This window comes from Tauraco erythrolophus, chromosome 2, assembly GCF_009769465.1.
Source record: "Tauraco erythrolophus isolate bTauEry1 chromosome 2, bTauEry1.pri, whole genome shotgun sequence".
Taxonomy (NCBI): domain Eukaryota; kingdom Metazoa; phylum Chordata; class Aves; order Musophagiformes; family Musophagidae; genus Tauraco; species Tauraco erythrolophus.
The window spans coordinates 60720293-60732957 of NC_141466.1; the positions used below are offsets into that span (position 1 = coordinate 60720293).

The following is a 12665-nucleotide window of genomic DNA, read 5'->3' on the forward strand; positions in this document are numbered from 1 at the left end:
CCTCACAAGCACACTCCCATTCACTGCTCTCAAATACCAGCATGGACCCGAAGTCTAGCCAGTATTTGTACCCAGAGACCCAAGCACCAGCTCTGACGCTGGATTTTCCTAGATATCAGTGTCTTCCTGTATACTGACATGTCCAGCTTGAAGTGTGCTGGTGGCTCATGTGTGCATAATGTAGGTCCCTCTGTTGCTCACCAGCCCAGGCTGCAGCTCCAAAGATGTAGCTACATCCTCCACAGCCAGGAAGAAGTGGCCCGCCTTTTGTAGGCAGGGTCTAAACCTTAATTAGGAAATTAATCAATTCAATCCAGCTGGGCAATCTGGGCAAGAGCCACAGTTGCAATAGCCATATCCCTCAAATAGCCTGTTTGTCCAGTAGCTGGCAGTTGTTGGCACCCAAACCCTTGGGCTCCTCAGACCTGCCAACTTAGTTTTGAATCCTTAACCCAAAATCTGTTTTCAGCCATTTTCTTCATGTTGTGGCTCTGTATCCCACCTTTACTAATCCCAGACCTTGATGAACCTACCCAAGGCAACATGAACCCATCCAGGGAGTCAGGAGTGACCACTGAGGTTCCCTCGCTCAAAATCCTTTTCATCCTAGACCTAGGAGAGTGGCTAGTAGACATAAACAGAGAGACAGAAGGTAACTGAATTTTGATCAAGAGCAATGTAAGCTAAAAAAAAAAAAAAAAAAAGGACAGCCATAGGGCTGAGTGTAGATTTAGCAATAAGATAGGGACCATGAGGACAGAACAACGTAGATTAAGAGAAGTTCACGATCAGGACTAGGGTGCAGCACGCAGAGGAGCAGAGTCTAGGAAGACAACAGTCTGGGGGGGGGAGACCAGAAACAAGCTTGCTTGATAAGGAGCATGTCTGTCTTGAGTCAAGACCTAGCACATTTGGGGAAATGAGTCAGAAACACAAGAGGAAACCCATGGACCTTTTGTCAGGTTTCTTGTGGCTGGTCTGGATGAGATAAACATTTGCAACAGTAACTTCCTTTTAACTGTCACATGTTGATGCTACCCACTGTCTCTTCCCATCTACAGTCTGTTCTGAGGCTGACTTCAGCTTGTGTTACAGCCAAAGAGATGTATCAGGTTTTTCTGCATGCATCCTTACCATTTCTCCTCTGACTGTCTGTCACTCTTCTCAGGCAGTTTAGCAGGCTGCATAGGTGCTACATCTAAACACTTTGGATTCACTGAGAGACATCTGTCTTTGTCTTCACCACTCTTTTCCTCTTCATTCTTGGCTCTTCACTACATTGTGAGACTTATAGCTACAGCAAAGAATATTTTAATCAGGCCACACCATTGCATCTGCTTATGACAGATGCTTTCGGCATCCTTAACCTGATGTAAGAGCCATAACCAGTTTGAGGTCTTCTCAGAGTGCTCTGCTCAGAGTAAATCATGCCTTTGGGAGGTGATGGAGCCATGACCACCTCTGCTGCCTAATGACGTTGCAGCCAGGAACCATAAGAAAGGGACAGTGGTTGCCAACAAGATGCCAAAATAAAATAATCAGGAAATGCCCTGTTAGAGAAACAGATTCATCCTGTAAAGATTCTGCTATTTGATGTTTGGCAGTGTGGACTCTGGCAGTCATTTCTGATACACCTACTACTTCAGAAAACTGTGAATGTGTTGGAGAGGGTGCTGCCTCAAGGATCCTGTCTGGGTCCATCGGTGGTCAATCCAGCCTTCAGTGCAAGGAGCATTGTGCACAGGAGCTCACAGGTGATAGTGACCAGAAGCTGCTCATCTAGGCAATGATGACATATGCATTCAGATGTTGTTGGTCCCAAAAACTACTGAGCAGGGTAACTGGAAGTTATCTTTTTACCTAAGACATTGCCCTGCTTCATTGCCCAACTGTTGCACTCAAGTAGAAGGCTGTGTTCTGTTTAGCAATACTGCATGCCAGTGCGGGTTACAGAATCTGGCAGAGGAGCCCAAGGGAGGGTATCTGAGGATTCTCCTCAGGATGTAGGAACCCTCTGATTCCCGAGTCCTTAGAACAGATCACAGTCCAGGAACACAGGAGGACACATGTTGGAATGCATGCGATTATGACCATCTCCAAATCTTCATCTGAACTATTTTGTTTCCTCCAGATGTTTGTTTCACTATGCATGACATGCTAGCCTGGAAACTGAAAGGATGTCTTTGAGGTGAGAAGGAAATGAGGAACATGGGTTTATCATGTCTTGGTAGCTGGTGAGAGGTATCTAACGTACTCCGAGAATATGTTTTCCTGTAAAAAAATGAGATAAATAAAAAAAATAGTCAAGTCACCTTCAGGATCTTATTTCCAATGTTTTTGTCCATGAGGATTGGTAGCAGTAGGAAATATCCCCATTTGCCTTACCTGGACTCTTCCCTGTGATGTGGTACATGAACCTGGAAGGTTCCTGTTGGGCTTTGCCTGACAAGGCTCTTTTCAGCACAGAATTTGATCTGTGTTATCATTAACCTTCTTCCAGGTTTTGGCTGGGATGACAGTTGGTTTTTCGTAAGTCTTCCAAACAGGCTGATAGACAGGACAGTCTAGAACTATAAGACTCCTCTATTCCTTCTATTGAAAAGTGTTATCCATTATTGTAACTGTGACTGGCTTAAGGTTATGAGGTGCTAAAGCATAAATTCACAGTATCCTCATGAACATGAGAAGCAAGGGTTTTTGTTTGATATTTTGTTTGTTTGGCTTTTTTTTGCGGACTGGAATGCTATTAAGAGACAATTCTGGTCTGTGTCTACAAAAATAGAAAACCCTTTCCTTCAGCTCCCATCCCATTTCAGAAAATTTTCGTGAAAATTGTTACTTTGGTCCGCTAGCCAATCTGTGCCTTAGAGCAGAAAACAGTAATTAAAACGTGCAGAGACTACTTGGCAAGCCCGAGTCTCCCCAGACATCCAGATTAGCGTGGAAGGGCACTTGCAGGGATGAATGAGGCTCCACACACGCAACGTGCTGCCAGATGGACATGCGGAGAAGCAGCCATGAAACCTGGGACAGTTGCCTCACAATTGAGAGGCAGTGTATAATCTGAACAAACATCTAAGAGCATTTTGCTCAAATGACTTAGGAGAAGTGATTGTGGACCTTAATGTCAACTTCTGGACTTTTAATTAGTCAATTGGAATTCTATGACTAAGAAACCTACTATGTAAATTTAATATGTGAACTCTATTTCTCTTCACGTAAGCCTTAGTGCTGCTGTTAGGAATGACACTGCAAGAGGTAGTCCTCTGTCACTGTATACAGATCAAAAAAGACCTAAGAACTGGAAGCTCCTAGCTATATCCTGGCCAGTAGGTTTCATTTTTTTTTTGTAGGTGGATGATTGATTGGAAATAAAAGTAAACATAGTAGAGCAGATGATTCAGTTTCCAATTTATTCACTGATTTACATGCTTACGCTGTAAGGTGTGAGACACTTGGAGTCCCACAGTCATCAAGGATCCCAGTAGCCCTTTTCAGAATCAAACCTGAGCTGCTATGTTCAATGAGAGTCAAGTGCCAGCAATCCTTGCACAGCATATATCCTTTATGATTTTCTCCACCCAACATCTACAGCTCTAACAGTGCATGAAAGAAAAATGGCCGATGCATGTTCTGCTTCAACACGGCAGGACCCGTATTCCTGAAATTTGCAGCCATGCTTTTGTGGTGAAAGTATACACGCAATTTATATTCCTCAGCTAAGGAATATTTTTGGATTCCTTGCTGATTCTGACCTCTCACATAAAAACATCTGCTAATAACATTTTTTATAATCTCCCTTTGGCGAGGTAACTCTATCCCATCCTGGCAGACAATGACCAGGCTTCAGTTACTCATGTCTTCCTCACCTCCTGGCTGGGCTGGGAAATGTGATACGTTTTAGGCACAAAGCCTTTAGCACTTATGAAATTCCAAGTACACCAGAACTCTGCAGTGCATCCCATCTACAACACATGCTGGTGTGAACACATAAAAACCTTTCTAATGGTCTCTATTTGAGTTTCATGCAGGATCAAGGCTTTTGCCTTTGTTTTCAAAGAACGTTGTGGCTTGGATCCAGAATAGTTAAAAGATTGACTATGTTTCTGGGAGGGAAACCACAATTAATGCAATGAAGCTTTCTGCAATAACAGGACAGTTTATCCGGACAGAAGAGACCAAACTTTCCCAGAGGCTAACGTGAGATTCTGGAGTGAATTCCCCAAGGAACCACAGATCATCACAAGCCTTCACCAACTTCTGCTCCCACTGCAAAGCACATTCTTTTGGTTTTGCCTCTTCTGGTATAAATGCACAGCAACACTAAAAATAAAACAGGACACTTGTTCCACTAGGGAGAGAAAGAGAACAAACACCACCTGACAGATGTTAGTTGTGTCATTTGGAAGGCACTCAGATACATGGATGACACTGAGATACAGGAACTTAGCATAAAAGAGGTAAAATAGACCTATGGTGTAAATTTACATGAATTCATGTTGCAACAGGCACCTGTTCCCTGGAAACTCATGTCAGGTTGCCAAACTGAGTTCACGCAGGTCACAGAACAGCTGTAAGTCCTAAGTGAATCTAGTCAAGGAACAAGGAGTTCCATCAACAGCCTTACTTAGGGTAGATTCTCTGCTGTTACCGAGGTATGCTCTAAAGCTTCAGTCTTTGTCCCAGCCAGGATACCCACAGAATATCTGACTTCTGCCCAGCTCTACGAAATCTGTTGAGACTTAAGTGTCTTTGAGACTTCTAGCTCTCTCTTAAATTTGATTGAAAGTGGTTGCTTCTGGTTCTAAATATCCAAGACGCAAGAGACACAGAGACACTGATTACACAAACTCTGCATAGGAAATTATGCTAAAACCTCTACATAGAAAAATGACAATGTTCTGTAAAGCCAGCTTTATTAGAATAGGAAAATAATATAGAAAAATAAAGGGTTCTTGTAAACACACCATCAAATAAGCTAACGTTTCACTGGAAGCTGAAAACTTGTGATAACAAATCTACTAAACACATATTTAACAAGCAAACCACCAACAGGTAAATGTTTATGTGTAAACTGTACTTTTGGTAATTTCAGAAATAACCATCAAGGACTAGAATTGCAGCATGATTTTTGTTATAAATAACCCACCAGTAGTTTTTTAGAGAAAATATAACTGTTGTCTCTGTCTCTCAAAATATGTCTCAAGCTATAAAAACAAATCTTTTTCCTAATATCAAAAACACAGTGTTAGATCCAGACGGGTAAAAAACCTAAACTGCTTAAGAATGCTATTAAAATAACTCTACTAAAAACTTACTTATATTAAAAATATTTCCTTTAAAGGCTGTTCTAGCCAGAAGTTAAATCTTTAAATATAGTGCTTACAATATAGAAATGTAGAGGTTTTCACATATAACTATTGGTATATTAGAGGCTGGCTGAGTTAAGAACCTTATTGTTAATGGTGCCATCCAATCATGCAGATTTGTGGTATTTCTGGGCAACGCCATAGGGAACATGTGCAGCTATGGTGCCTAATTTCTGTGCTCCTTCGATGTGAAACATCTGGTCATCAAAGAAAATGTGAGGGCGGATTTTCACCAGGATTGGTCCTTTAGGAGCTCCTGCTAGGAAAAGTGCCTCATCAATCTCCAGACCCCAGCTACGAAGAGTCTTCAGAACTCTGGCTCCAGAGCTCGCCGCACTTCTGGCTGTGACCAGGAATGTCCTTATGGGGCAATTTAATCGTTCGTTTTTTGCATAGAACTTCTTCTGGAGTTTCCCTAGGTCTTCCAGAAAACCTTTCAAAGGACCCTGAGTACAAAATAGCAGAAGCATATTTAGAATTGTTCTACAGATCCCAAAGTAATTCTTCTGCTTTATTCCAGATTGCCAGTTACATACAGGACTCCTGCCCTAATGCTATGCTACTCCGCAAGTTCTCTATGTAACGTGTCCAAATGGGTCTGCACACTCACTAGGAATTCACAAATTGGAAAAAAATTAAAGTCATAACCCTACATAGTACGATCAGCAGGAAACGGATTCTCACTAAGGCTTACAAGTTCTCTTCCAATATAAAGTTATAACTATAGTCTTAAACTTTAATAAAACGTTCTTTAAAAACACTTAACTCTTTTTACCATGAAAGACAAGGTGCAATTTTTTTTTTCTGTGCAAAAACCAGTAAAAGACCTAATTACACAGACATCACTGAACTCTTTCCAGATTAATGACAATATTCGAATTACACTCTGATTGAAAGACATATATGATAGTTTGGGTCAAATTGCAATCTATTGCACTGCCCAGTACTTAAACATAGTACATAAATCAAGCTTTTATTCTGAATTTATACCATTTTTAACAATAGCAGAATTGGTCTTTCAGTTTAAACCCATGTTAAAATATTTGTGGGTTTTAGACATATGGCATAGTTCTACTTGGAAATAAGCACAGATATTATTACTCTGTTTCAATAACCAGAATATCCCAGTGTTTGAAATTAACATTAGCTACACAATCTGATAAAAAAAAAATAATCAAGGCAATCAGTTCTTTTTCTAATGATACAATTAAAATACAACTGCAAGTCATTGTCTTACATACGCAGTTCTCTCAGTGAAGTGGGAGATCTGGTGAAACGACTGCAGTGGTGGACTCTTTTATATCAAACATCCATTTTAAAGATTATCCTTGGAAAAGGAAATAAATCGGTCAACTAGCTTCCACAAAGAACAATACATACACACCAGGGAAGCTGGAGAAATACAGCAGCAATTAAAATCAACAGATGTTTTGAAAACTCAGTGATTCAAGAAGTACAAACCTGTGCAAGAGGCTTATTTTCATTCAGCTGTTCATGTTCAAAAAATCTATCTAAGCCGTGCTCTTTGACGATCTGTTCTGATTCATCGGAAAAGAGAACCGCATCCCCATCAAATGCCACCCTCAACTGCGTATCTGAGTAAGCAACGTCTTTGTTGGCAGTGAACATCGTAGCTGATGCGATGCCTGACAATGGATCAGAGAACCATTAGCATGTTAGCATGTCCTGCAAAGTCATTCATTCAACTGTCAGTGCTTCGGTTCCAACTACTTATTGTGGTGACCTTTTTATATGGTGAGCAGAAATGATCACTAAAGCTAATTCGCAATGACTGTTCTGTAACACATATGTATGGAAGCTGTCCCATTGACATAACTTCTTAGACATGCTTCCTTCCCCTCCCATACAAGAATATACAAAACTGGTCCCCAAAGTGTGCTGCAAATGAGACAAAGCAGGAAATTCCAAGGAGACCATTGAATCAAGCTATTTGGTATTTTTTAACCCCTTACAAAACACAGGAGTTGTTTTTTGTAAGTCATATCAAAGAGACGACTCTATTCAAATGGAAGTGGAACAGAGCTGAGTAGATGTCTATGGGAGTTAACTTCTTGTAGCACGGGAGAAGACAGAAAGGTATGACAAAGGTAGAGGCTGATTAAGTCGTCATTATCAGCAGACTGAAGGGTCAGAGAAGAACAATACAGAGAAATAATCTGATTTTATTTCATTAAGTAAAAATAAGTGGCGAGTTTGCACCATACAAAATTGTTACTTTCTGCATTTGACGAAGCAGCACCACTTTCGGTGAAAGACACGTAATACATTCATTTTTTAACAAGCTCAACAGAGAGATAACAAAAGAAAGCCAATTCAAACCTGCTTCTATAGCTTCTTGCACTTTTTCAGAGTCTGCTGAGAGGTACAAGTTGGTAAGATAGGCAGTCAGGTAACCAATAGGGCTTTTTCCTCCCGTCATACAGAAACGTTCAATTGTTAAGCCTAAAGTAAGAACAGTACAACAAGGTGTGACTCTGCCTTGACACTACAAACCTGTAAAAGCGACCTGTGAAAAGGTACACTAGCCTACAGCTGACAGTAAGCTTAAAAAAAAGGAATATATTCACTGTAATTTCAACAAGTTAGACAAACTGACTATAATGTTTGATCAGCCCTTCCTCCTCAAGAATTTTTAAAAAAAAACACCTCTAAGCAGAATAACTGCTGTGAAGGTATATGTGTAGGGGGCATAAATGACTTCTTCTCAGAAATTAAGATTCATATCTGACAAGTTAAATCTAGAGCTTTGGGCCAAATTCTGTTTAGCACTCTCACTTACACTGACATCTAAAAACAAATATCGTCTTCTGAGGAATGAGTGTCAGTATCAAAGAAGCTGCTTTTACCAAGCCCAGAACAGGAAAAATGAAATTAATTCATTTTCTGATGTAACAGCAAGCAGTTCTACAAGGTAGTATTTATTTTACTTACCATAGTGATTGATGCTGTTTATCAGTCTCACTCCCACTTGGGCATGGTTATTAGTCATCAGAACAATATCAAATCGCTCTTCATCATCTGGGTACAGCTCAAGAAGCCGGGCATTGACATGTTCCAGTGCCTGCAGGTTAAAAATGTGGAAGTCAATAGACAAGTGGAATGTGCCGCGTTTCTTATTCACTGTGGTTTTAGTGATAGGACTGTCTTGAAGGAGAACGTGAAACACCTGATAGTTGAACCTGCTGAACTTGTTTTATTCCTTTCTGCTCTGCTGCTCCCAGCAACCATTTGACTGGGTTCATCTCAAGGGAAGCAACTAAGTCTCTTTTGTTTAGTTACAGAAATTAACTTGATCATGGAAACCTTTTTTCTTGGGACACCATGTTCATCCAAAATAAAACAATGCATTGCTGAACATTATCACAATCTCTATTAATCTTTTTTTTTTTTCCTTTGGCTTAAGATGGTGGACTTCAGTTTGTTTTATCTAATTTCCCTTTGAATTTTTTGTTTGTTTGTTTTGGATATAATTTTTTTTTTCCAGAAAGGTCTGCTTTTCAGAAATGTGTAAGTTTCCCGCTCATACTGCTTAATATATTTTAAGGAAACACTGCTGGTGAAAAATAGCATGCAGAGACTTTCTTGTGCACTTGGAAATTTTTCTTGTGAAATCAAGGAGAAAGTGTAAAGGAATTTATATGTGCAACTGCTTGTTTTGCATGCACAAATGTGAATTTGGGCTGCATACTTACGCAAAGATTTACTGACATAGTTCAGGTGGTCAAGTGTCAAGGACTGTCCTTAAGTAATGAGTACCAAACCATATCCTGTCAAGCATGATTTCCTTGAACGTTTCTAATTGCAGTACTAAATGAGACAGACTTTGATTCATTTAAGATCTCTTTTAAGATAATAGGCCAACATGTCATATCCACGGTTTGGCGTTCTTACTTATTTGACCTTCCATCTGCTCATCTCTCTCTGTATTCATCTGTTCTCTCATATTATTTAGAATTTTATCCTTTTGGAGTAAGATTTGCTTTATGCTCTTTTACACAATCCTCTGCTTTAGGATCTTGGCTCTTGGATGGAATTTCTTGGGATTATGGCAATAAAGTCAACAATGAATCATCAAATTAATGCAAGATGGGTTGATCTACATTTAGGTGCTTTAAAAAATCAAGCCAGTTGTTAAGAATTAAAACATAGATTTCTTAATTAAATTCTGGGAATCTGACTTTAAAAAGCATGGCTATGCCACATGGGGCTATGCTCATGAAAACTCTTAAGTGAGAGCCTGGTATAAGGCCTAGGAAAAAATCTCAGCATGTGGTCAAAACCCATTTCTACTGCCAATACTCTACTACACTGGCAAATTATTAAAATATTAGCAAATAAGGAAGAGCAGAGGAGGGGTTGGCATTTTTTGTCCAGTGCCTGTAGACTTTGCAACCCAAGGAGATCCTGGCCTGTGATTATGATTCTTAAATGCTACAAGCATGAGATATAATACTTTTAAGTTAGTATCTTAAAGATTTCAATAAATGGATCCAAACAAAAATATATTGTTTTTCTTTGCTTTCTTTGTCTTCAAATAGAAAGCATCACCCAACAAACCAGCAGTTCTCACCGCCTAATGATTCCTGTGACTAAGCAATTTATGAACATCTTAAAAAACATAAAGAATTCAAATGCAAATAGCATACTGGAAGGGAACAGAAGTCAAGGTGCATTTAGCCTGCCATAGCTAACGGCTCTGATTTTCAAAGTGTGAGAAGTTAGACAGTCAAATCTTGCCTATATTCAGACAATTTGACACTAAACTCTAAGAAATCTCTTGAGAACTGACTGTGCTAGTAGTGCTGCTACCTGCAGCTGCTACAGACAGGAAAAATGCAGTAAATTTGCTATTCAGTATAGCCTTACTGATGAATTATTTCACAAAGTGAATTATTTTATGACCATGCTTTTACATTAAAAAAAATTTACTATGCTTGTGCTATTAACAGCTATCTGAAACATTCAGAACAGCTTGAATATTGATGTAAGTAATTTTTCCACTATGTATTTCCAAAAAGTGATCAGCAATGCTGAAAATGCTTTAACTTCCTGAGACTACAACTGAAGCAATGAGAATCTACTTTGAAAACCTGAAGGAAGTGTTCTGCCACAACTCTGCTGTCAGCAAGTATGACTGCTAATTAGGATTTAATACATTTTCTAAAATTGCTGTGGTGGAGCTTATCAAACAATTCTCTGTGGACATAAAATGAAAGCTGGAGATGGCTTTTTTCCAAGTCAGTCCTGCTAAAACCTATGCTCCTCAAAACCATATGTTGTTTTTTTTTTTTCATTTTCTTGTAATTTCACTTGCTTTCCATGCTGGAGGCTGTTTACCTTGGTCATTTATCTTATCTTGTACAATGAAAGCAAAATATTCCATTTCACCTCTGCTTAAACCCTGACTCCCAACTAGGGGGTCTATTTCTTCCGCTGGTCCTCAAGAACAATTTCCAGGGTGACAACGAAAGCAAGGAAAAATTAAAGCTGATTAAAAAAAAAGAGATTAATTTCTGAGTAAAGTAATTTGAATAATAGTGAATCAACATTGTCTTTATAAGCAAGACATAAATATGGAATGAGGAACTAAGATGTTCTGGGGTTTTTGCAGGTATTTTTTGGGGGGAAGAGGTTGCAATGAATTTAAAACAATTTGGAGGTCTGTCTTAAGTGAAAATGGTCCTAAAAGGAAAGGTGCTTCGTGTCCTTCGTGTCCAGCAGAAAATCCAGGTTGCTCCTTACCCACACCTGGGACGTGAAGCAGAGAGCCGGGGGATACAAACCGTGATGCTGGGTGTAAAAAGCCGTTCCCAGTGACCAGGCCAGTACGTGATCTCCCGCAGGCGTTCAGCATTAGTGCCGGCGGGAGGAAGGAGAAGGGGAGGACAGGGGAGGAGAGAGGAGAGGAAGAGAGAGGAGGGAAGGGGTGGCCGCCAAGCCGGGGCGTCGCAGTGAGATGCGGAGATGACGCCGGGCTCCGCGGCCGAGGCGAGCTCACCGCTGAGGGCACAAATCCCCAAAACGTTTCCCCGGGGCAGGATTATCTCCGCCCAAGGAGGCTTCGGGCTCCTCCTCTTCCCTAAATTCGGCCTTACAGCATCCTCCGCGCCTCGCCGCACCCCCCCGGCGCGCCAGTCCGCCCCGGCCCGGGTACCTTGACGAAGTGGAAGGCTGGTCCGGGCTTGAGGGTGACGTTCTCGTTGTCCTGCTGGTACTCCACGTACTTCTCCAGCCCTTGCTCTTCGTAGATCCGCCGCTCCTCCACCAGGTCGAAGAGGGCTCGGGAGGAGACGGCCACCGTGATGGCGTGCTGGGGCTTGGGCTGCAGAGCGAGCGGAGGGTAGTGATACCTGTGTTGGGCAACAGTAGGGCCAGCCGGTGCCCCCAGCCCTCAGCCCCCAGCCCCGCGGCGGCCGCCGGGCTCCCACCCCCCTGCCCGCCCCCCCGCCCGCCCGCACTCACCGGCCGGGGTCTCTTGGAAACCAGGTTGTCGTAGAAAGCCTTGGCCGCCGCCCAGTCCTGCTCGGCCTCCTGCTGCCGGACCTCCGCGGCGTCGCTGGGCTGGGGCGCCTCCGGGCCGGAGCCGCTCATGGTGCCTGGCGCGGCGGGGAACGGCGCTGAGCAGCGGGCGCGGCCGGAGCCGGCGCAGGCGACCGGGAAGCGGTGGCAGCAGCCGCCTCCCTGCCCCGCCCCGCTCCGCTCCGCTCGGGCTGGGGGAAGTCACTCACCCTGGCGCCGGCTTTCCCTTTCGCTCTGCCGCGCCCCGGGGCCGCCCGGCCCGGCCTGGCCCTCCCCCGGCACGGCCGCGCCCCAGGCGGCGTGTGCGAGGGGCGCCGGCCGACGCAGTGCCCGCAGCACCGGCCCCGGGGGGCAGCGGGGCCGCGGCCGCCCCCCGTGTCACAGCCCGAGGGTCAGCGGGGCCGCAGCATCGCTCCTTATCGCGCGGTTCGTGCGGTGAGCAGGAGCCGGAGCTCCGGCGCTTCCCCGCACCCGGTGAGGGACAGTGGGGCGCGGAGCTGGAGCATCCCCCTCCCGGCACAGGCTGTGACACCGACCGCTCCTCTCCAGCGTGCTTGGAGTAGTGGTGCACGCAGCTGCCTGGTGTTAGGCAGCAGCCCCCCAGCGCTGATTTTAGCTACGGCGTTAGAGATTTATTATTTAGCTGCAGTGGCTTAAGTGATTTAACATCAACTGCAACAAATTTCCAGATTTCTTACATAATATAGTAATGTTTTTAGCAATCGAAATGGGTTGATGTCAGTGACCTGATGTCCT

The 12665-nt window shown here is 42.9% G+C and overlaps 1 protein-coding gene across 1 annotated transcript; it reads right to left on the reverse strand.

Annotated features, from left to right (window-relative positions):
• Positions 1-5476: 5476 nt before the first annotated feature.
• On the reverse strand, positions 5477-11981 carry NT5C1B (5'-nucleotidase, cytosolic IB). Its single transcript, XM_086631402.1, has 6 exons — positions 11853-11981; positions 11545-11712; positions 8322-8451; positions 7710-7832; positions 6831-7015; positions 5477-5815 (listed from the first exon to the last, which is right to left on the reverse strand). Exons 1-6 carry the CDS (start codon positions 11979-11981, stop codon positions 5477-5479), a joined length of 1074 nt encoding a protein of 357 aa, XP_086487528.1.
• Positions 11982-12665: the final 684 nt, after the last annotated feature.